A 26,094-nucleotide genomic window follows, 5' to 3' on the forward strand; every position below is an offset into this window, starting at 1 on the left:
CTTCCCCATAATACCTATTTATGCCCAGATTTGAGAAGACAGACACTGTCATTTTATTTACTGCCATTTGCTCTGCCGTGTATAGGATTTACTATGTAGACTCAGTAATTAAATAGGTTTTTAAAATTTTGGACGGGCTATTAGAATTCTTGGTAAGAAAGAATCATTGGATATTTATATAAAATATTTTTCTAAGGGAAAGGGGGCATTTTCAAGCAACAGAATCATGCCTATTTCCAGAGTCTCTGCAAAGACTACAGTATCCAGAGAGCAGTCTACTTGGGTTTTAGAAAAGAGGTTGACAGGAATATTTATTGAAGGCTATAGTGTGTTAACTTACCATTGGATTGGGAAATACACTTCTAGCATGGCCCCCAAACTTGTTTAGGTTTAGAAGGAAACAATGCTTAACCTTCAGAGATGTGAAATCATAGATGTCTAACTCATTAACTCTATGGCCTTTGTTTTAGCAACTGGGAACCAGTGTATCATTCATATGATTACTGTCTATACATGATCTGAAAGACGGACGGTCTGCTTAGCAATGTAGGTGATTTCTATACTTATGCTTATAGAAAACAAAACTGAAGGCAGACATGATGCAAAAGGAAATGCCAGATCTAGCTTACTTCTGGGAGTAAACTAAGCATCAAATATAGCTGCTCTAGATTTATACTTCTGGATGCAAATATTAATTTTCATTTATTTTTATCTCCAAGATTGCTTCCAGATTTAAAATTTTGTGATTTTTGTGAGCCTTGGTGAGTGGCTGGCACCTAGTAAATCCTTACTGAATACTGAAAGAATAAATGAATAAATAGAACCAAGCTGTAAGTAAGCAACAAAGATAGGAAAATGTCAGTAAATTTATTCAGATCTAGAAGTCACATTTACTTGTTTAAAATGAGCTAGAAAAATGTGAGACCAACAAAGGAAATCAAGAACCATCAGTGCTGTTCCTGAGTTCATCGTCACTTAGCAGCAGAGAATCAGTCAACTGAGAGTATCTGCAGGCTTCCTTCTAGGAGCAGTGCTTTGGGTAAGGGACCTGACCTGAGAAGGACAGTTACAGAAATGTCCTAGAGTGCTTTGGATTTCAGTCCTGACCCAGCATTTGTAAACTCAGATAGGAAGTAGAAGCAGTGTCCCAGGGACAATGAGAGGGACTCAATATGAGGATGTGGCCATGGGAATTTACTAACCTCTGTGTGCCACAGCTTGAGCATCTGTAAACTCAGATAGGAAGTAGAAGCAGTGTCCCAGGACCAATGGGAGGATTCAATGGAAGGACGCTCATAGCCAGGACAGTGCTAGGTCATAAGAAGCTTTCTATCCCGCTTCCTACTGTTATTTATTAATGGAAAACTTTATGAAACTTTATGTACGCCAATCACCACTGGAGTACAAACTGAGAAGTTTGTGATAGGCCTGATGTAAACATGAGTGGTTTTTATGTCCAGTAAAGTGAAAAACTGGGCACACAGTCAAGTAGTGGAATTGCACAGAATGGAAACTCTACTTTGATTGATGTAGGATGTCACAAGGTGACACATGCTGGTCTTGGACTCACATTTCCTCCACTCCAACCAAATGGCAGGATTGCCAGCAGGTGCCACCAGGCCTGGCCTTAGTTCTTTCAAGTATGTTAAATTGTAAAGAGGAGGAAAATTTAAAGGAGAAATGTTTATGTCAGAATTGTAGTCTCACTAAGTTTTCAAACCAAGATCTTTCTTCATTGCCTTTATATATATTTTTTTCTGCTTTGTTTCCATGGAGACTTAAGAACTTTATTCCACTTAAAGCCTTGTTCTGGCCAAGGGTGGTGATGCACACGTGGAAGCTTAGTGCTCTCCTGGCAGAAGCAATGGGATTATAAGCATGCAGCTAGTGAGGACACACACACACACACACACACACACACACACACACACCACAAAGAAGAGTGCCCTGCATGTGCTTCAAGAACACGGTGTGGTCTCTAATTGTTGTATGCAGTGCTTTTACAATCCAGTCACCACACATTGGAATTGAATATTGAACAAGAAAGAGTCTTCTGTACAGCCAATGCTTCATGGCTTCGAATATCCCAACATCCCAAACCGTGTACTAACAGGTTCAGTATATTCTCACCGTAAGCAAATTTGAAATCTGATGAGACATTAGTGATGGTCTGAACATAGTTTATCCCTTTACTTTTGATTAGAAGAGTTAGGAGGTGTTAGAGAGTTATACTTCCATAATAGAAAACTGCAGAAGGTGATTGAAAGCTGAGCTTCCTTGCCCAGCTGTCCATGAAGGTTTGTTTCCAGACACACTTGGCAGTTTGGCAAGCTTCTGGGGACTTTGAAATGGACCTACCTATTCAGTTGGAAGACCTGTATATGTTGTAGAGGAAGAAAATAAGTTATTTTATTCAAATCATAAGAATAAAGTTTGTGTCTTAAATAATGGGTCTTTATTTAATGTACGTAGGCTTCCATCCAAAGAAAATGAAAGAAAACAAAAAACCCCCAACATTTGTTGGCTGCATGTTTCCTTCCATCCAGAGCTGATTGGTATAGTGCCTTGCCAACAGAAGGAGACACTGTGAAATGGGAGATCAGGGCCCATGCCTTTTCTGTCTTGCTTTTGTCTCAGACAGGAAGATCTGTGGACACACTGACTTCTGCGTGCATACTGTTAGCACTAGTTAAGATTTGAGATGGATAAGAGTATGGAGTGTCCCCACTGTGAGGGTGTGCTGGAGCCTGAGTCTGACCCCCAGTTCTCTAAAAAATGTTCTATACCATTGAGCCCTGGACCTTCCTCATCAGAGATCCTGAGATACAAGGTAAGGGGAAGGTGGCTCCAGCCCTGCGCCAGACCTGGACATTGTCCTCTAGTCCTTGCAATCACCTGATCCTGATTATGTTTCTTGGCTGTTTTTTTTACCCCCTTTTTGAGCACTATTACTCAGACACTCAGCCAAGGAGACGGGGCTGGGAGTGCTAATCTTCATTACTCCCTTAATTTGTTTTTCTATTTGCCTCTTAGATTTGAGTGTAAATTGACTTTTTAACCCATGCGAAGGTAAAAGAGACTGCACTGTGTGCAGAAACACAATTCAGTTTAAAATTCGTAATGGTGTTCACACCTCTGTTTTCTACGTTTCAGTCTTTACTGCCTACCGAGCTCAATTTAAACTTCTTGTTTTCAATTCCCATTACTAAAGGAGAGTAATCTTCATCATGAACAAACGTATTAGATAATTAGCGACGATAACTGAGTTTTCACGATATGTTATGTGACTGTGTAGCTCAGTGTTGTTGTCTTTTATATATATATATAAATTAATACTTACAGTTTAATTTAGTAATTTGAGATACACTAGCCGTTAATCTTTTACCATATAGCAAATCATCCTGTGGCAGATAGGGAGAGTGCCCTGCGCCACATCTGCTGAGTTCTTTCTTCTTCTTCTTCTTGGATATTTTCTTTATTTACATTTCAAATGTCATCCTCTTTCCGGTCTTCCACCCCAGAAACCCCCATCCCATCCTCCTTTCCCCTGCTTCTATGAGGGTGTTCCTCCACCCACCCACCAACTCCCACTTCCCTGCCCTCAGTTTCCCTACACTGGGGCAACTATCGAGCCTTCTTAGGACCAAGGACATCTCCTCCCATTGGTGCCTGACAACTTATGCAGCTGGAGCCATGTGTACTCCTTTGTTGATGGCTTAGTCCCTGGAAGCTCTTAGGGGTCTGGTTGGTTGATACTGTTGTTCTTCTTGTGGGGTTGCAAACCCTTTCAGCTCCTTCAGTCCTTTCTCTAACTCCTCTATTGGGGACCCCACACTCAGTTCAATGGTTGGCTATGAACATCCGCCTCTGTATTTGTAATACTCTGGCAGGGCCTCTCAGGAGACAGCCATATCAAGCTCCTTTCAGCATGCACTTCTTGGCATCCACAATAGTGTCTGGGTTTGGTAACTGTATATGGCATGAATGCCCAGGTGGGACAGCACACACACATGGTATGCACTCACTGAAAAGTGGATATTAGCCCAAAACCAAATAACCAAGATACAATTCACAGACAACATGAAGCTTAAGAAGAAGAAGAAGACCAAAGTGTGGGTACTTCGGTCCTTCTTAGAAGGAGAACAAAATCCTCACAGGAACAAATACGGATATAAAGTGTAGACTAGAGACTGAAGGGAAGGCCATCCAGAGACTATCTGCTGAGTCCTTTAAGAGTTTTATGAACATTTTGTTTAGTTCAAACTTAACTGCCTGCATTTTCTAATTAAGGCTCTGATATATTAGGCTGGTTTTGTCCACATTTTTCTATGTTAGGAAAAACAAGTTCTGGCTTTGTAATAAGAATGGGATGTTCAGTGATCAAGTCACTGCCTATTGTTTTTCTTCTCTTTGAAAAGAATGGAAACAGATACACAGTTACTGCCTTAATGTTTCTCGGTGGAATATTTGGGTTACCATATTCTAATTAATTGTCATGTCATTAGGTAATACTATTCATTAATTTACAGGTCATCACTGAGTGTGTGGATTTTATGGATCTCAATTTGCATATTCATAAAAACATTAGAGGATAATAAACTCCTTTGAAATTGTCATGTACATAGACTTTTCATCATGTAGTCATCATCTCTGACTTTCCAGATGTTGACATCCTAAAGAGCTGATGGCATGATCAGCTCACTCTTTAGCTTTCAAGATAGCGCTTGCTCTTCTCCTCATTTTTGTATATTCTTTTATCTTTGATATTTTAAATTTCCATTTTGTTCTTCATATGTTGAATTGGTTTTAAAATATAATTTTTTGTCATTTATTTTGTGAAACTGCGTTTTTTTTCATTTTCTTTTGTATCTGTTTTAATACATTTAAAATACAAAGTAGAAATTTAAAAAATTAGCATTTTACTACCTTGTGTTTTTTAATAGAGAAAGTAGGGTAATGATTGTTAGGTTAATAGTTTTCAACCACTATCCTCAGCAAGATATTTAGCATAGAAGTGCACTGAGATGAAATCTTCCAACAGCTCAACAAAGTAGATACATACTGGATTTCTTCTCCGAAATTTCATGCATAGCCACAATGTTTTATCTGTGTTTATTAGCTGATTCTGGCATGAGTTTAGTCAGAGTTTGGGCACATGGTAGGACCATGAGTACCCTTTTGAACATTCCCCATTGTCTTCCTTAGTCTTTCTTTACTAGCACAAGGAGGGTCTGAACTGACTTAGCTCCTGGACTGATCGTAGGGCCTTGCATCCCCATAGAGTCACAGTTTACCTTCTTTTTAGAGAAAGATTGTGGCTTTGGTTTTTACTCTTTGATGTTGCTTTTATGATGTATCCAGCTATTTTTTTAAATTAGCACAGAGCACACAATAGCTGACAAGATCTAATTTTAGGAAGGAGTTGTTCCTTTAGTCAGAGCTACTCTGGGAAGTGGGACTACTCCAGTGTAGTTTTCCTGTGGAAACACAGCACCTTAGGCTGTTATTGCTGGTCGTCTGCTTTTCTTTCTACGTCAGTGTCATTGGTTTTCAGTGGCTTTTTAAAGAGAAGAATGCCAACTCTTTCTTATTCTCCATAACACAATATTGAAAGTAGTCCTTTAATGCTTCCTGTAATATCCTTTTGCAGTGATTGTAAACTTTCCTGTAGATTAAATGTTTTAAACTTCTGCTCATTCATCTTCATTCATCAAACAATGGGCTGTGTCTGGCAGTGGTTTCTCCGATGCCGTTGCTGCCTCTTCCTCCTCCTCCTCTTCCTCCTCCTCCTCCTTCTCTTTCTTTGCCTTCACCTCCTCCTCCTGCTTCTGCTTCTCTTTCTCCTCCTCTGCGTCCTCCTCCTCCTCCTTCCTCCTCCTCCTCATTTGTTACTGCCTTAGTCACTGTTGTGTATAGACACTGTGACCAAGGCAACTCTTACACAGGATCATATTTAATTGGGGCTTGCTTACTGTTTGAGAAGCTTAGTCTGTTATTTCAGCGGGGAGTTATAACAGTCATGGCAATGTGGTGCTGGAGAAATAGCTGAGCAGAGCAAGTTGGCCTGGTGTGGGCTTTGGAATCCCCAAAGCCCAGACTCCCCGTGACATACTTCCTCCAACAAGACCACCCCTCTCCAATAGGCCACACCTTCCAGTCTTTCCAGTGATTCTCTAATAGTGCCACTCTCTCATGATTAAGCATTTAAATATATAGGAGACTATGGGAGTCAACCCTATTCAGACTACCACAGTAGCTGTTCAAGATGGCTGCACTTATACTTGTGCTTGGGTCTGTTTTATTCCACTGATGTACTTGTGTATTTGTGTGACAGAACCATGCTGATTTTATTATTGTAACTGTGCAGTGTAGCATGAAACCTGGTGCGCTAATCTCTCCAGAAGTGACCTTTTTGTTCAGTACTGTTCTGGCTATCTGGGGTCTTCTGTGCTTCTATATGAATTTAGGGATTTCTTTTCTTTTTTCTATAAAGCATATTATTGTGATTAGAGTTTTATTGAATCTATAAGTTGCTTTTGGTAGGATGGCCATTTTCACAATATTAATTGTACTGGTCCATGACCATTGGAGATCCCTCCCCGCTTTCTTCTTCTGTTATCTTCAATCTTTTTATTCAGAAATTTGATTTTTTTATTATATACTTTTTTTCAAATCCTTGTTTAGGTTTATTTCTAGATTTTTTTTTGAGGCTCTTGTAGGTGGGAGTGTTTCCATGGTCTCTTTCTCAGCATGTATGTTTTTGGTATATAGAAAAGCTACTAGTGATGGATTCTCTGAGTTTCGAGAACAGTAAGATAGTAAGATGGCCTGTTGATTAAAATTGTTACCAGAATACTACCTGGTCTCAAAGCATGAGGACTTTAAAAACATGGGAGTTAGGAAAGGTACAAAATACAGGCAGAAGAAATTGCATATCAGTCTCTAATATCTCAGTTCATAAGAAAATCAAACAGTGCTCACTTGCAAGTATTTCAGAAGATAGGGATCTACAGTTTGTTTTATGAAGACAATCTGTTAAAAGATATGTCCAAATGGAGTATTTAATTAGTTGTACTTTGTTCCAAGGTAAGTTATTTTTAAAATCTGAAATTCTATTCTAGGTTTAATATAACTTTTAGCTATTTAATATCTTTGTAGGCCTCAGAAGAATATTCCCTGTATCTATATATTCTAGGTACACTTCTGAAGCAGTGAGGTTGATCTTTAAAATTATCAATTCAGTTCTATAAATAGTCACCCTATAAGTCTAGGAAGGAAGTTTGGATTTACAGTACATTTTAGATTTGACTGTGAGAAGCAGTTTCTAAGAACTCATTATTATGTTCTTGGAGACATTACTTGAGCACTCTGTAATCTTTGACTCTCTGATCTGTGAGAGAGGGTATTGCCAAGACCTGAACAAGGTAATGTAGAAGGTGTGCAGCACACGGAAGTAGTGCATGCCATTGGCACACAGTCAGCACCAGGGAAGCCCAGCTGCCTGCAGTATTACAGTTGTGTATGGAAGATCATTTTAGGTGTAAGTGAACCATAGCTTTGTACAGACTAAAAGTTGTGGCTGAATGTTTCAAATATACGAGTTAAAGCATGTCTACCTCCCCTCCCACTTAAATTTTTGACTGAGTTATTAATGTTGTCCATTGGTTGACTCTGTGGATATAATTTAACTGATGACAGTAGATAGGGAGTGAGAGTTAGATTTGTCATTTCTATAAGCATTTTGAGGACATCATTTTACCTTCAGTCTCCATGTTTTATAACATCAAAACTTGGAGTAGAGAAACTTATAGGAGGTCCTTTCTGCTGCGATTTTATGGAGTTTTATTTCATGATTACATTGCAACAGCTGAGAGAGTAATTGATTAGGAATTTCTGTACTTGTTTTTAATGTTCATGTTTTTAGTGATGTCCCATCTGCATACACAAATATTGCACTACATATTTTTTGCTTGAAAGTTGGATATTCTTTCCCTCCCTCCCTCCCTCCCTCCCTCCCTCCCTCCCTCCCTTTCTCCCTCCCTCCCTCCCCCCTTCCCCTCTTTCTTGTCATCCACCCACACACATATACATACATACATACATACATACATACATACATACATACATTTTGTTGCTGGGGATTGAAGCCAACCTTAAACATTAGGCAGGTACTCTGAATAGTGAGCCACCTCATAGCCTTCTTTTTGCCTTTAAGGTCTTTTTATTTCCTGAATGTATTACACGCTGAAATCCAAGAGCTGCAAACCATGCCGATTTGTGTGAAAATGATGCCATCAAGGCAGAGAAAGAGCCAGTGTTCTTGCTCCTGTGCCTCTGGCTGATAACCCAGTGACCTTGTAGTGATGGTAAATATTGCTACATGCTTTCTTGGAACGATCAAGACTTCTGCTGAGGAAATCTGTCTTTCTGACTACAACATATAGTTGGCAGTAAATTTTGAGGCAAGGTGTTGTTTCAGTTTGAGATGAGTTTCTAAATGTGCATAGGAAGTGAAAAACAAATTGCACATGTATTTACTTGTGCACACACACAAACACACACACACTTTAATTTTGTTGTATAGAATATGTGAAAACAATGTCATATTTGACCAATTTTTTTTTGATTTGTTATAAAGGGCGATTTTTTTTATAAAGTCAGTAATTGTTTTCTATGACAAATGTGAAATGATCTTTCTTTGTCACCTTATATCAATATTCTTGACAGCGTAACACATTACTACAATCTTACCTCAGTGTTGGGGAAGTCCAAAGCTGCAGAGCACTGTACAGGTTATTGCTTCCTTCTCTCTCTGTGGGGAACCTGTTCCTGCTTCTCTCAGCCTCTGGTGGCTGCTGGAAACCTTGCTGTTCGTTGCCTCCTATACAGAGCACACCACTTTGTTTCTTCCTCATAGCCTCACTGGCTGCTCTTATTCTCGCTGCCATCTTCTGAGTGTAAGTGACATTGGATTAGGAGCAGCTTGAACAGTGTAGGATAGTCTCATCTTGATGTTTAACTCTGCTAACATTGTCATCCCAGCACCCTTGAAAAATAATGGCATATTCATAGATGTTGCATGTTATAATTGATATTTTTAACTCATGAAAATTTTCTTGTGTTGTGATTATGACATCAGTAGAATGGTAGTTACTTATATACGGATCAAATTTACCAGTTTTTGGATGCCCAGAGTGTTACTAGTCCCTTTGTGTGTCCCATGTGAACCTTACTCTACCCTTGTTTGGCAGTACTCTACCTTCCTAAAGTCACTGCTAGTTTGATTCTCAGAACACACAAGAGAAGATCGGTGCAGAGTGAGTATAGCCTCCTTGGCCAAGGTTGTATAGACTGGAACTTGAAGGTAGGCTGAGAATTTAAACCTTAGTCTGATGTCTAAATCTTCTTTCTTAGTCATCCCTAATACTGTGTCTGTGTCAGAGTCTATATAATTGAAAAGACATATTACTGGGTAGAGTATCATGGCCCATGTACAAAACCTGACCCATTTGTAGATAGCTACCAGCTGTGAACTATTTTTACTATTTTATAAGTTTGTAAAAATCAAAAGAAAAATATATTGTAACATGTAAAATTCCTTGTCAGTGAGTAAAGTGTCAGTGCCACCTTGCCATCTCTGTTTGCTCCTGTGGCCGCCTCTGTGCTGTGCTGCGCTGCACACATAGTAAGTTCCCCCCTTCAGAAGTCAGGAGCACCGGACGGCACACAGCTTATGTTCCTCAGGAGTTGGCCAGCTCATTCATCATTTTTGTCTTTGCATTGCTCTTACAACAAATAAGGAAACTTTTTTCAGGCAATATAATTCCTTTTGAAAAAGACAATGAATGGTAAATTCAAGGAATAGCAACAAGATGTGTAGAAAATATTGAGAATTCTTTGTGGAAAAATATGTGTGTATTTGACATTGGGTGCTTTCCACCTGTCACCTGCCTTGCCTGCCTCCCTTCTTGTTGTAGCTTTTGAACGTCTTGCTAATTTTGCATGGTCTGTTGGCCAGGGCCTTTCCTGTGTCTGCTCCCTAGCAGTTTGCAGATTACAGGCGTTTTCACCTGAGTGTTGGGCAGCTGATGTCAGTTCCTCATGCGTGTGTGGCAAGCTTTAGCCACTGAGCTGTCTCTCCAGATGTGATTTTTTTTCTTTAAGGCTAAATAGTATTTATTATATTGTGAATATACATATTTTCCTTATGTACTCATTGGTAGACACTTAGGTTGGTTCAGCATTTTGAATAGTGTCAGCATACATTTGTAATTACTTACTGGAACTCTGTAATCACAATTGCAAAGCCCAAGGAAGCAGGCTGAGTTAGTGTGTGTTGATGTTAACAGTCTCCTAAGTCAGCCTGTTAGAGTAGAGTTCATCTACTATCATGTCTGGATCCATGAGAAGTTCAGACGTGCATCATCAATTTCTCTGTTCCTTCTTGGGAGCTCTCCCTCTCTTGTACTGAATCAGTTCCAAGGGTCTCAGGCAGGATAGGGTACTGCCCCAGAGAGTGACCAGCTTTATTCCTGGCTGAGAGGGAGAAGAGCCAAGTCCTTCCTTCCTTCTTTTCTTAAGGCCATGTCTTCTGATCCCCGCTGCAGTTGTTTTACTGAAAATATTTTTCATACAATGTATTGTGTTCACATTTTCTCTTCCTTCATCCTCTCTCAGATCTTCCAACCTCCCCACCCTTCCAACTCTATGCCTTCTCTCTTTCTTTAGAAAACAAACAAGCAAATATACATATACATACATACATACATATATATGTGTATATATATATATATATGTGTATATATATATATATACATACACACACATACGAACAAGCACACATGACATATGCACACACATGCACACGTGTATACACACACACATCCATAAAAACACAAAACCAGAAACAATAATGTACAAGCAAAAAGACCAGTTAGATTGTTTAAAAAAAAAAAAGAGGCAAAACAAGTATTATCAAACAAAAATTCTACAGGACACACCAAGTTCATTTTGTGTTGGTCATCTACTACTGAGCATGAGGCCTGACCTGAATTATGGTTGTATGCCCAGTGAAACTCTATTGGAAAAAACATTTTTGCATTGCAAGCAGTTACCAGTTGGAGATATTTTCTTGGTTAGGGATGGGGCCTCATTTTAGTTCTTTCTGAACGACATCTCTTGGTTGAATGTTATTAGCTGATAATAGCAGTGAAAAATAAAACCAGTCCTCTTCTTTATTTAAAATTTATTGCTTTTGTTGTTTGATGGTCTTAGGACTTTCTTTTATGTTTTACTGTTTCTGATTCTGTCCTAAAGAATAAAATCTTGATTGTGTCCTTGAAGTTCTAAATGTTCCCAGTTATTAGTTGGAAGCAGCAGGAGGATAGCTGAACAGGTGAAAAGATTATCGGTCACTGGCCTGTACCTGAATACTAAAGAGCAACGCACCTGGAAGACACTTTGATAAAGCTGGAAACTTAAACCTTTACAAAGAGGAAGTGTGGACTTAGTAGTCTTCATGGTGTCCTTGTGGGCCATTTGCAAGAAACACAGTGTAAAGAGGATCTTCTCACCCACAAAGACAATTAGCAAGCAGTTTTAAAAATCAAAATAACAGAAACCAAGACTTATGAGACAGTTGGCCTTTTAACTTTTTTTTAAAAAGGTCTCACTAGGTATTCCAGACTGCCTTCTAACTCTTCACCCTCCTGTCCCATGTCCCTAGTGCTGGTATTGCATAAATATGCCTCTGTATCCTGCCTGGCCTTTAATCCTTTAAAGTGTCAGCTGCAGAATATAGTCTGTAACCTTGGCTAATGTCCTCAAATGATATCTTTAAAATGAAGACTGGGTTTGATGAATTAATGCTTTTTAGTTTCTGCCTTTTGAGGACCCCGAGTATAACTCTTTTTTTGCATCATGCATGCCTGTGAAATGGTGACTGATGGGTTACTGTCTGAATAAATGCAAATGTGATTGGCTATGGAGAGTTCCAGGGACCACTGATGATTCTTAAGAACAAAGTTAAGTGATGAGCTACTGAATCCTAGCTTGTAAACGTCCATCAGAAAAGCCGAGCAAACAAACCTCCATGGACCTGTTTAGAATGAAGAAGCCTTTAATGAGAGAAAGCATCTCTGGACTGCCATCCTGGGTCACACTGTATCAACAAAGGGCACCCAACAAGGCTTTGACAAACTGGTAGTGACAGTGTTTAGGCTCTTGGGACAGACTAGAAGTAGAAAGGCCCTCCGAGTGGGACAAGAGTATCTCCCAGCTCCCCCTTCCCTCCCATCTCCTTACCTGATGTCACTTCTGTTTCTTCTCCCTCCCTCCCCTGCCCTCTCTTTCTCTAGACAAGAGTATTCGGTGTTTCTCTGTTGCTGTGATAAAGCATCACAACCAAGGCAACTTATTGTAGGAAGGACCTACTTGAGTTTGTGGCTCTTGAAGTACATGGGGCTGTGACCCCTCGTGCTGGGTACTTGAGTCTGAAAGACGGCTCCTTAGTGATATGAGTAAGGGACTGGTCATCAGATCAAACTAAAACTTCAACTGATCCAGGCCCTGGGTAGTAACTGTTGCTATAACATGACAATTTTGACAGCAAGAATGGTGAATAGATGTGCGCTTTTCTCTAGGTAAATATTGAACTCAGACTCCTGTTCCTTTATGCAAGTTTCCTGGCAATAATGCAAAATTATATGACACGCTCAAAAGGCTTGTAACTCATTATTTATAACATAGACAGACAAGAGGTGACCCAGATAGCGAAATGACCAGATGGTGTGTTCAGTATAGCTTTTACTAAAAGGATCCAGTACAAAGGGTGGACAATGGGTGTAGAAAGATGGAGCATTTCAGCAGCAGTGTATTGCTATAAAAATAGCATTGCTAGAAAGTACATGGGAACTGAGATTCATTAGATGGGCTTGTTAATAATAGAGCAGACAAAGAAGGGAAGCTAAGGGAGATGGAAGGCATGCTGAAAGAGGCATGAAGCCGACTGAAGCAGAACATGGAAACATGCAGACTGTGATTATCATATATTCCACGTAGCTGAGGTTGAAGAAGGGAGAGGGGCCCTGAGGCCAGAGGGCATCAGAGCAGCACTAGCCTTGTTTTCTAGCTGCAGCTCCTCCCCACCTTTCTTCCTCCCTCCCTCTCTCCCTCCCTCCCTTCATCCGTCCCTCTCACCCTCTTTCCATCTCTTCCATTACTCTGCATGTATGTGAATAAGTGTATATTTACTCATACTGTATTCAATTTAAAAATAGGGAAGAAAAACATTATATATACTTTTTACTGGAAACAGTGAAGGTCAGAAGACAGTGTGCTCTAAAAGCCCATCTTACCATTGAGTTTCACATTTGGTGAACCTCTCCTTCAGAAAGGAAGCAAGTAACCATTCACACCAGCCTACGCCTGTCATCAAGAAACAGGAAATAGTGTTGGTGAGGATGTGAAGCAGTTGAAAGTTTGTATTCTTACAGCTATATTATAAAGACTATGCAGATACCTGAAGGGATTGCTCTCTCCTGATCTACCGCCAGTCCTCATCCCGCAACCTTTCTCTTTGTTCTAACTTTGAGAAACCCTGACACTTCACACATTTCTCTGACTCCTCATTCGCTGGAATGATGGCTTTTTTTAAAAAATGTTGATGGAGAACTAGTCTGCTTTTGAGTCTCTGAGGCCTTAACAGACTCCGTCTGCCCCTCCTTCCTGAATTCTCAGCAGTTTTGTTTTTAAGTTTTCATTATTTGCTAGTTATTTGCTTGTCTGTCTGTCTGTTTGTTTTGTGGTTACTAATCCCAGAGTCTCATGCATGGTAGGAAAGTTCCCTACCACTGGAAAATAGTTTCTCAGAAACTTGAAGATGAGGGATGAGGGTGCTGGAGAGCTAGCCTGATAGTTACGAACATGCACTGTTCTTGCAGAGACCTGGGTTGTGTTCCCTGTATCCACCTGGTAGCTCACAACTGCTTCTAGCTAAGTTCCAGCAGAACTGGACTCTGAGCTCCTGTATGATGGCTACAGTCTGCCCTCAGGATTCTTTGCTCCCTGTTTTGTTGTTCCTTTAGGAAGCAGAAGAATTTACTGTGTTAGCATGTCTCTCGGATGTTCTAAAAACAAAATCTCTGTAACACTCTATCTAGACAAGCTAATTCATAATAATTATATTTAAAAAGCCCCAAACTCACACTTAGCAAAGTCATCAACACTTACGTTATGGGCCCAGGGGCTTGTTCCTCAGGAAGGGGCTGCAGTGCATCTCATACTTCTGGGTCCTTTCTCCACAGTGTCTTGGGGAAGGGAGGAGTGAATGGGCCAAGCACAGGCGGAGTTTCTGGTAGTGGCATCCTTATGTGATTCTGTGATGGGGAAAGTAGCTTACCAGAGCAAGAGCAAGTCCTTATCGCATCTGGTCACCAGTGCCGTGTTACTCTGGGCTCTGCATGTAGAGAGAGAGAGCTATATTGCAATCTTTGTTTCTACCTTCTGTCTATACTATATGTCCACATTTGTTCTAAATATAATCGTCATCATCATCATCAGCGATTTGGACTACCATATTTGGAGGAAGCACTCCAGAGCTTGAGCTGTATCTGATGTTAAGGAGGAAGGGAGCTTCTTGCAGCCTTGTTTAACCAGGGACAAACAAGTGACATAGAATTAAGAAAGTTAGAAAGATGATTTATGACATTTTACAACTTAGCTCTCAGTGTGCAGAGCATTGTTATTTTAAACAAGGTCTTTTTAAAAATGTCACACTTTTTTTTTTTGGCTTAATTTAGTTTGGGGGATATGAAGACTTCACTTAGCAAGTGAGCTGTGTTTCTTTAAATAAAGATCCTTAATATGCAAGCAGCAGAGGCCAGCATAGCACTCTTAACTTGGTGGCTAGGCCCTGAGTACTTCAGTGTCTTCAGTGAGAACAAACCATCCCAAAACTCTTTAATACTTCAGTTCTAAACCCTGTCTGAAACAACAACAACAACAACAACAACAACAACAACAACAACAACAACAAAAACCCACACACTTTTCATTCTTCCGAGGAAAACCCTCCTCTGCAGAAGGCTGAGTTATTTGTTTATGTATAAGTTCGTTCCTCTTGCAAGGATGTTCTGATATCGCCAGTATTTCCTGTACTTCTGGAGTTCTCATGCCGAGCATTCCGAGGCAATCCTCTCTGTGGTATACTGTTCCTGTCGTGGCTCCTCTGCAGCATCCTGCAGATGTCATGGCTGCTTTACCAAGGAGCCCCCAGGAATGACCTTCAGCTTGCCGTTCTAGAACCGCCGACTTCATCTTTCTCTTGAATCTTTGAATGTTCGGGTTTGACTGTTCCCCCACTGAGGAGTGCCTCTTCAAAGACTATGATGAGATTGGACTTGTTTGCAGAAATCTGTAGGAAATAATATTAGATTATTATTTTAATGTTTCATTATGAACAAAAATGTGTCCCCATAGCTACTTTGAGACTAGACTTTTCTTCTCCTTGTGTCCCATGCTGAGGGCTTCTGGGGAGAGAATTGGACTGGCCTTTGTGGCAGTGACTATGTCTGCCAATGTTTGTGCCACCAAGTTAAAAGTGCTATGCTGGCCTCTGCTGCTTGCATATTAAGGATCTTTATTTAAAGAAACACAGCTCGTTTGCTAAGTCAAGTATCTTCATATCCCCCAAACTAAATTAAGGCACAAATACATTTTTAAAAAACGTGTGACTTTTTAAAGAGACCTTGTTTAAAATAACAGTGCTCTGGACACTGAGAGCTAAGCTGTAATCAGAACCGATGCATCACAGTGACAGGGAGAGGGGTCTTGGTAGCAGGTACTTTTCTGGTCGAGACTGAGGAGAATGTTGTCAGCTGCAGACGTCTGGACAGTCTTTGTCCTTTCAGTGGGAGAGCCTTATCTTCCCTACCATAGCTTTTCCTCCAGGGCGTTGCTTGGAGAGCTATTGTGTGGTTTTGGTGTAATCACTTGCTGCAGCATCAAGACAGCCATTTAGTGTGGGCTCTGATTTCACAAAAGCTCACTGCTTTCCCTTTCTGTCTGTGTTCCTGCTTCAGCAGACACTGACATTCCTTCCTGCTGCAGACCTTGAGTCAGACTAGAAGGTTATGACTACGCTTTAGGCAATTTAGGTATTGTTTTCTATAGAGGTTAAATATATCAATAATGGGTGACCACAGGTGTATTCATGGTTAATATGAAACAGTCTAGTTATGTGTGTGTGTACAGTTGTATGTGTATACAGTTATATAGATGCAGTCAGTGGCATTGTATCTATGGTGATTAATTTAAAAGGTAGCCTCTTAAATGGCTTCTTTTAAAAATTAAATCTTTGATATAAAGTTAACAGTGAATATATATGTGTGTGTGTGTGTGTGTGTGTGTGTGTGTGTTTGTGTGTGTGTGTGTGTGTGTAAGAGAGAGAGAGAGACAGAGACAGACAGACTATGACCCAGAAAGGACAGATCAAGATCTGATTTCATTTACTTACTTAATTTCACACTATGAAAACTATTCTTAAATGAAATGTGAAATTAATTCTGCATGTGAAACTGGCTGTCAAGATTGTTTTTCAGAATCTTCCTAACATGAGATGTGTTTTCATAATACTGCCTCCCTCTGCTTTCCTCCACTGGGAGGAGCTGTCACTGCCAGGTGATCTACTTTCCTGTCTTCTTTGGAGCAAGCTCTCCATCTTGCCCTCACATGAGGTGGGCAAGTGAGCGCTCCAGCCCCTCACACCAGCAGCCACATACACATACACACACACACACACACACACACACACACACACACACACACACACACAAGCACAAGCACATGCACACATCACAGTGCATTTGGAAAAAAATTTAAGTGATTCTTTTAAATAGCCATTTAATCCTTGCCTATAAAAACCAGCCTGTCAGTAAATTCATCACAGTCTGGTATGTTATTGATAAACTGTAATTTAAAGATGGTATTAAGTATTACATAGACAGGACCTTGGAAAATGAATTTGATGTTTTACCCCTGGAAATCTGGGCACCGAGTGAGCAGACGCTGGCTAGAATAGTGTGTAAATCCCATTTACATTTTGATCGCTAGTCTATAAACTGTAAGGTGGTATTACCTTGATTGGGAATATAGTTTTAGATCAGCCTATCTAAATAGTGCCTTTAGCTTTAGAAAGCCTGCTTTTCCAGATTGTATCCTTGTACTTTGTGACTTAATGTCAGGAAACTGGGTTTTGAAGTCATTTTGATCTCACAGCTGATTTACTTGTTAGATGATTCTGACCTGTGGTGTCATCCTAATATTAACCCCTTTGAGGGAATGTTGAAGAGTTTTCATGAAAGGCTTCCTCTTCTTGGATGGGATGTCAAAAGCATAAATAGGGCAAGTTGTGCATTCATGAGCACATACAAATACATACAAATACATGGAATACACAGCATCATTTCATGTACAGAAAATGTTTTTATACTGAAACTTTTCCTCTGCAATTTTTTTAAGCTTAATTGAAGAAAAAAATTACAGTTTTGGGTTCTGCTTTCTCTGTGTCATGTTTGGTTGCATGTTTTTAGTACTCACACTCTGGAAGAGCACTGTAGTGTGCTCATGAAGAACACTGCCCAGAGGAAAAGCATTCAGGCACAGAAGTGCCTGCTGCTTTTTTTTTTGTGACACTGTCATTGCTGTACAGGTGACATTATCATTTTCATTGCATGTTTCTGTCAGTGGCTGCAGCAACAAGGTGACCTCTCCAGCTGCTCAGAGCAGACAGACATTCCAGAAAGGAAGGGGAGAAAGTGCAGGTTTCTTTGGGGAGTGGAAACCCTGCCGCTGAAGTGTTCTCCAGTACATGTGCTCTGCACCGTCCTACACACAGCCATGAGTGCTGGACTCCCCACTAGTCGGCCCTTATCTCCTTCTGAGTCTTGTTGCCTGGACTCACTCCATTCATCTGTACTGGGAAAGTAGACCTGGATGTTTTAAAACCCAGAAGGTTTTTCTCTGTTGTGATGTGTGGTATTCAGAAATATACATGGAAAGAAATGTGCAGGCTGACTGACTGATGTTTTACCCGGCCTTCTTTCCCTGTGCTGTTGTGATCCTGTCAGGTGCGGCCTGTGGAGACTTAACTCGGCTTACAGTATTCATGTCCTTACAGCGTGATTGACATGGCACATGATTGACAGGATCCTTTTCTTTTCCCTCTAATGCTTTCTTGTGGAAAACGCACAAGTGTGTTTTATTTTTGTTTACTTTAGCGTATCCATACCTACTCTGCTTTCTTAGAACTCTGCCTCTTTTTTTGTGTACCTATTATTTAATAATTTATTGCTCTTCTTTGATTCTTCTTCATCTATATGACTTTCCTTATTTTTTCCAAATAAAGAGATATATTGAGGGAGCAGAAGGGCAGAATGCTTTAAATTTACATGTGTTGGTTAGGTCAGGAAGTTTATATTTGACATAGTTAGAAAACTGAGCTATGAATAAATACCCAGATAGTAAAATGTAAACACTCAATGATTTGCTGCTACTGATGGCTGCCTTTTATTATTTCCAGGAAAGAAAGGAGAGGCTATCCAAATTTGAGTCTATTCGTCATTCAATTGCTGGGATAATTAAGTCTCCAAAGTCGGTACTCGGATCTTCAACAGTAAGTGGGATTATGTATACTGTCTGTCTCGCAGTGACCACTGTCTTGCTTTTTCCGGGTATATGTTTATGCTCACAAACAGAAAACTTGGGTCGGATTCAACTGTTTGTATGCACAGGACTCTGTTTACATGTGAATATAGTATACCGCAGGCAAAGTTTTTATAGGGAGGATAGAAATACCTTTTATAGGGAGGAAAGAAATAGCTTTTTTTGCAGTAGACCTCCATTATTGTCCACAGATATTCTGAGGCCACTGTTGGATGGTGGAAACTGTAGGTAGTATTGAATGATTTTATATATATACTTTATATATATATATATATACTTTTGTCATAAAGTTTACTAGCCACAGAAGATATTAACTATATCAAGTATTGATAAAGTAGAATAGTTTTCAAAGCATACTGTAATGAAGGCTGGGTGAAGGCTTTTTCAAAATAATCTACCATTCTAACATCTGCTGAAGGTGTGAGGTGATGTGAGCCCATGCCGCACTGAAATTGTTGTGGCGAGCATGGGTAAAGGGAGACCCCAAGTTACAGGTTCCCTGTGTTGCGTGTATCCAATTATGGGCTTTCTGTGACTTTGGAACCTTACCAGAGGCATAGTGTTGACAGTGTTAGGGAAATAATACTTTTATAATAGCTATTACTGTATCTGTGTTCTTAAATGTGTTAGCTTCTATTTCCATTGTAAAGGACTGTTGATTTAAAAGTAATTTGTTTGCTAGATTAATCATTAACATTTCAGTTAGGCTTGACATGGTGGGGCAGAGTAGAATATGAATTATCTCTTGTAACGTCTGTGTGCTCCAGGATGAAGTCCCACCCCTACCCCCACCTCACCCCACCCCACCCCACCCCTGTGCCCACGTGGAGCTGCTCTCTCCTGCCGAGTGTTGCCTGCTCTTTTCCAAGCACGCGCTGACTGAGGGCTTGAGCTTTAATGTGAATGTGATTGTTGCATGTGATGAGCCTGGGAATCAAAAAATGAATAGCTATTTAGAGATGACTTAATCATAGTTTACATTTTTTGCTTATGTTAGATGATATCTTTCCTTATACAGAAAAACCCTTTATATGCCAGCCACATTGGTACATGGCTTATTTCCTTGTGATAAACTTCACAGGACGTAAAATTCATGTTCTCACATGTTCACCAGAGGCTTCAGTGTGTTTGCTGTGTTATGCATCTGTGGGGGATGTGGATGTACACCTGGTGGAGGAGGAAGTGGGATAGAGTGAGGCACCTCAGGCTCCTGTGACTCCTACAAGAGTCCTGATCCAGTACACAGTGTATGATCTCCATAGTTCCTGGCCTACGGGTGAGACAACACAAAGGACAGGAGGGCATGCTGGTGGCGCCTTCACAGAAATCTCCACGGGGATTGGACCCTCCCCTACAGGCCTGAACAGGCGAGCCAGATTCTGCTAAACAACACCTGATGCACCTTGATTTGCCCTTGAATACATATACATACCCCAGTTGATTAAAAAGCTATATATAAGTTCATGTAATAACCAATAAAGTCAGACCTGCACTTTGATGCTGTTCTCCAGGGTCTGAACTGAAGGCATCGTCATGGACTCTGCCTCCATTTACACCCCCTCCCCATCCCTGGTCCCACATGCAACAGTAATTATCCCAGAATGCTGGGATGGTTTAGTCCCCCAGAAGTCCTCCACACCCCTAAGAAGATAGCCTCAATTCCCACTTGCCCCATCTCCTGATATTTCATATCCTGTGGCCATGCCTCTTGCCTGACCTTTCACATGCACAGGATCATCTGGCAACAGGTGTTTATATTTCGCTTCCTCCTCTTACTAGAATACTTTAAAGGTTTATTCATGTTTTGCCATATGACAATATTAAATTCTTTTCTAGGCTAAATGCTATTTCATTACATAAATTTTTCATATCGTATGTCTATTCATTATCTTGTAAACTTTAGCCTTATCATCATGTGAAAAATCACATTATTATAAGCATTTATGATAAAACTTTCAACTTTTGAGCTTGTATGAAGTATGCTACTGTGAATGCTTTTCATTCTTCAGAATATAAACTAGCTCTCTCTGTCTCTCTGTCTCTCTGTCTCTCTGTCTCTCTCTCTCTCTTTCATATACCTATTAGTAGAATTACTGGGTCATACAGTAGTCTTACATTTAAGTTTTTAAGGGGGCTGCATTCTATACTGAGAGCAATGTTTACATTTCTAACATCGGTATATGTCTAAGTGCTGTAACAACAGTATGTGTTTAACCACACTAACAACAGTATATGTCTGAGTGCTGTAACAACAGTATATGTCTGAGCGCTATAACAACACTATGTGTCTGAGTGCTGTAACAACAGTATATGTCTGAGTGCTGTAACAACAGTATATGTCTGAGCGCTCTAACAACAGTATATGTCTTAGCACTACTGTTTTCTCACATCATTGTCAATGCTTGCTGCTCCCCTGGATTTTTATGTTCGTTCGTTCTGTCTGTCTGTCTGTCTATTTATCTGCTTTAAATATTCCTTTTATTTGAGGCAAGGTTTTTCTGTATGTAGCATGAACTTTATTTTGTTTTATTCAAGCATGGAGTCATTATGCTTTGTCATTGTCATTTTTATTTGAATTTTTTTAAATGAGTAATAATGTTAAGTGTCCTTCATGTGCTAATTGGCTAAATACTGCTTAAGACTAACTCTGACAGTATGTTCAGTAATACAAGGAGGGGAATATGGGGTCAGTGACTATGTAAAGCAGGTATACTTTCACACACACTTAGTGGATGTATGCCTGCTTTAGTGTATGCATGCTTTGGTGAGCAACTCCAATAACTTCACACATATATGTATATATATGTATACATACATACACACACATTCATATGTTGGGTAGATGTGACAAGGCTCCAAACATTTTATGTACATACACATGCATGCATAAAATTTGTGGATGGATGGAGGGAAGCCTCACTGGAAAGCTGCAGCCACTTTACATATACATACATACATACATACATGCATACACATACATACATACATACATACATGCATACACACACATACATACATACATACATGCATACACACACATTTGGTGGATAGAGCAAAGCTTCAACAAGCAGCCTCCGACAACTTTATTTTTTCTTAGAGCTTTTTGATATCATCTAAGACAGAGTTCTCTATGTAAGAAAAAAATTACCTCATACCCACAAGAAAGATGTTCTCTAAAAATAATCACCACAAAACATATTCTTCAAAAACAGATTAAAACCATTATACAAAAGGAAATTACAGCAGGATTATTGATTATGTATGTCTTTTGAAATCATACCTAACTAAGCATTTTTCATCTATCTTTCTCTCCATGAGTCCATTGTAACCCCAAAGCCATAATTCTTTTGTCACTGACTAAGCAGGCCACTGTATAGTACCACATTTTCCCTATACTTAGCTGACGACAATTTGCATTTGCCAAGAAACAGATCATAATCTATCTTACATCTTCCTTTTGAAGTCTTGTTCAGCTAAAGTAGCTAAGCATCTATCCCCTATTATTATACTCAGAATTATTGCTCTTTATTCCTAACCTTGTCTTTTCATAGTGCACATCAAAACCAATGGCCACACCCCTAGATCGCAAGATCCAGGAACTCAGACCCAACCTGGAATGAATGTTTTCTTTGATCGTTAACTTTTTCCATGCCAATTCTTCTCTTCCAAGTAAAATCCCATGCTGGTAACACATGCAAGCTCACTAGACTCCCTGCCTAACCTATGCAGTCCTCACTAGTCTACAAGGAGGGGGCACATTCCACTCTTTAATTCTAAATTTATTATATCTTTCTGGCAAAACAACTTAAGCCATCTCCTTAAACTTGCTATCAATTACCCTAACTTCCTAAAACTATTCAAACCATAGGAGGAATTCTATAAAATCATTCATTTATCTAAACAATATTTTATTTTTTCAAAAAATTTTATTTTATGAAAGTTCATCTTCATATTGAGCTGCATAAAAATTGTTCAGTAGAGTGGGCAGTCTCCAGGAAGCTCGTCTGCCCATTGCAGCTACTCATACATGGAGTTTGCCAACCTACGTATTCTCCCCCCCCCCAACCCTGCCACATGTAAGAGGTTTATTGGGAGAGAGGGGCAAGGAAGGTGGCGACAGAAAGAGAAGAGGGAAAGAGAGCTAACCTATGTATTCTTTAGAGATGATTCTACTTATAATGCTTGCAGCCTTATAATTTTTCTGTGTGCTTTCTCTCTCTCTTTGAGAATCTGCTGATTGAACCCAGGTTTTCATGCTAAGCACTCTATCAGTGAGTGTACCCTCAGCCATAAAGCTTGGTTTTCTTAGCTGTTGAGTTGTGTGAGACTTTAAATGTGTTTTAGGGGAAGCAAGTCTCTTATCATACACATAGTGTACAAATGTTTTTCCTTAGCTGTAAGTTTTCCTTTCTTCCACAGCTTCTGATTCTGATGGTGAGCACCATTTGTCTTGTGATTTTGATGCCAGTGTGAAAAGCTGCGATGCACATTCCGTGTGCTACTCACACTCACAGTTGACTCATGTATGCACCTTGATGTGCAGGTGTAAATTCAGTCTTCTCCATCTAGAAGCATACTTGCTTAAAATACTTAGAAATCAGCAGCAAGGAATCACTGTTTCTTTATTTAAAAATGGAGCTTTAATGCTTAATATTCAATAAAATAAAGCAAGTATATATAAGAAATGAAATGAATTGTAATTGCGTCTTAACTGGCATACCCATTAGTCTGTGTGTTTTTAACTAAGAGTAAAATTGTGGACCCTTTAAAGAGGGGCCAGTGTGACATTTAGATCTTGATGGAAGGAAGGACATGAGATAATTAGCTGATAGGCAAACTAGACTTTAACTTCATCTGTGTCTGGTACATCAGATGTACTGAGCTTACAGTTATGTTTTAACACTGTATCAGCTCTAAGCAAGTGCTCTTTCAGCATGTGAAGGCAGCCATGTGTCACATCATTAGTATCCCAGAGCCTGGGACCAGCTCCACATCCAGGGTCTTTCCATCTTCTCAAGGCTGTCATTCTGCATTGAGAGGTTTTCCAAACCCTGTTTCTGAAGCCAGTGACAGAGGCACTGGGCAGCACTAGCTGTACCTATTGAAAGCATCCTGGCAATCATAATATTCATTTGAGTTGGAAAGCTTTCAAACCATATTAAAGTTACCAAGACCTGTTCCAGCCATGTCAAGAGTATTGCCCTTTCTCCAAGACTCATTTTATATAGAATTGTTGCAGTGCCTGGCTGAGCAACATCCTAGTTCCATGTTACAGCTCCCTGTGGACTGGTATCAGTGGTTGTGGACTATATAATGTCCCTTTCATTATAGCACTCTGAAAAACATTGTTTAAATCAGGTTCATATACGTCTTGATGCAAATTATTGTTTAATTCAAATAAAGATCAAACTTTTTAAATTAGTCAGCCCTGTCTCTTTAAAAGTCATTTTTTTCTGCACTGTATTGACTGACATAGGTATTGTTTTAATTTTAGGAATCTTTGAATTAGAATTTGGTCACACACACACACACACACACACACACACACACACACACATTTCTATTTATGTCAAATCATAATGCAAATATGTTTTGCTTACATATTTTTCTTGAAAACTACATTACAGCTGTGTATAAGGGATATATCAGTTACAGTATTAGAATCATAATATGAGCCGTCCACCATCAGCGGGGCTGGGGGTAGGGATGTTATCAATTACAGTATCAGAATTGTGGGGGAATGGGAGTGGAAGGGTGGAGGGTGTTATCATTCTCATGCAGTTTTCTGTGTTCATCTTTGTATCTAGAAAAGTAACCTGTGGTTCCCCTAACAAGAGAAGTTAAAAGTAAATATTGTACATTTTAAATACAATTTGTCTTTTATCATTAAGGTTTTAATTACACTTTTTCAGGTTGTAAAGTGTTAAAACAAGTAACAAGGAACTATAAATGTTTTGTGTTATCATAGCCATGTGCTAATCTCTTCTACACAGTCATGTTAAGGAACATCAAACTTATTCTCTGGGTGGCAAATTTTGAAATACTTATACATAATTTTTATGAAGGGCTTATTGAGGTTGATTTTGTACAATTTATATGATATGAGACCAAATCTGTTTTTTCATGTATTTCTTCAAATATTTAAAATAAGGAACATATCATGCTACACTTCTGTATTCTATACTTAAGCATGGCTGTATGCTGATGATTGCAACGGTCTCCTCACAATCTTAACTGAACTGGTGAAAACATGCTGTCATTGATATCGGGGCTCATTTTATCAATGAAATATATTTATTTTCTTAAACACAAAAGGCAAAGTACAAACCCTACAGATATTTTCTTAAGATGATTTCCTCCCAAACATAGTTTATCTTCAGGTCAATCTCTAACACCTTTGGTATTAGTTGAACCTCATGTTTGAAACCCCGTTCAGACTTCCTGACCCCTCTGTGCTCTTCCAGCCCTAATGAGAGGGCATTGTGATGGGTCGACAGCTAAGCGGGCAGGAGAACAGACTGGCATCCTGTCAGGAAGACCCTTTGGAAAGGATGTTTTTTAAACTCTTCGTCTTTGGGTACTTTGTTGTTGGAGAGGCTTAGAAATAGCTTTCTACTACAGCAAAAAACGTAGACTACTATATTTAGATATATTGTGATGAATGTGGGAAAGAAATACTCAACTTTTTTGATTACCTTCTTTAAAAATTACCAGCTTTGGGCAGGCTTCACATCCCCTTTCAAATGTAGTATCTGTTTTCTTGCTTAATGGTGGTTGGCTTATTGTGCTTCACTGTTTTCATTATTGTTAGCACTAAAAATAAAAATAGCCTACTAATAAAAAATTGCCACATCAGGTCCATATTTAAAAAATGCAGTGTCATAAATGGAAGAACAACCACAAAAATGTGTGATATACTTGAAGCCTATTTGGGACATTTTCTTTTTATCACCAGTAAGATGAATTTTTGATAATGGTATGTTAGACGTGTATTAAAATATTTTAAACCTCCTCAGTGATACAGATGAGTGAAGGCTATCTTTAAAACTAGCTATCACTTACTACCTAGATATCATAAGATTCATTATCAGCCCATAAATCGTCACATGTGCATGTTTGGTCAGCTTTCCTGCAGTATGGCAGAGTGCTGAGAGATATGGCTTCTGAGGAAGAACCGATTATTTTGAGTCATTGGTGGAAGTACACACTTGGCTCTTAACATCTGTGAAGGAGTTGGGAGTCCTTCCAAGAATAAGCCACTAGATGATCTAACTTCTTTACTTTGACTTCACCCACCATGGTCTGAGGACAGAGTCTTCAACACAGGGCTTTTGGAGGGCATTTTAGATCCAAACTATAGCTTTATTATTAATC

At 39.5% G+C, this 26,094-nt stretch overlaps 1 protein-coding gene and 1 long non-coding RNA gene across 20 annotated transcripts in view; one reads left to right on the top strand and one right to left on the bottom strand.

The window, feature by feature from the left end:
- Fer (fer (fms/fps related) protein kinase) overlaps nt 1-26,094 on the top strand; it is a 284,447-nt gene that overhangs the window by 92,415 nt on the left and 165,938 nt on the right. For 14 of the 19 annotated variants that reach the window (XR_003952084.1, XR_003952086.1, XR_385280.4 and 11 more), the window contains one exon: nt 18,578-18,670. Coding sequence is in view for 13 of the 19 variants with exons in the window: in XM_006523641.4 (XP_006523704.1) it covers nt 18,578-18,670 (93 nt within the window). In the remaining 6 variants the exon portion in view is untranslated. Of the gene's footprint in view, nt 1-208; nt 547-2,637; nt 2,831-18,577; nt 18,671-26,094 lie in introns of those variants that run through there. The other 5 variants (XR_003952087.1, NM_008000.2, XM_017317243.1 and 2 more) reach the window with 3 other exon arrangements.
- On the bottom strand, nt 13,238-15,386 carry Gm52300. The gene is made up of 3 exons (XR_003952344.1): nt 15,047-15,386; nt 14,230-14,455; nt 13,238-13,425 (listed from the first exon to the last, which is right to left on the bottom strand). It is a non-coding gene; the product is annotated as a predicted gene, 52300 (long non-coding RNA).

The sequence above is a fragment of the Mus musculus genome, chromosome 17 (genome assembly GCF_000001635.26).
Source record: "Mus musculus strain C57BL/6J chromosome 17, GRCm38.p6 C57BL/6J".
NCBI classification, from domain to species: domain Eukaryota; kingdom Metazoa; phylum Chordata; class Mammalia; order Rodentia; family Muridae; genus Mus; species Mus musculus.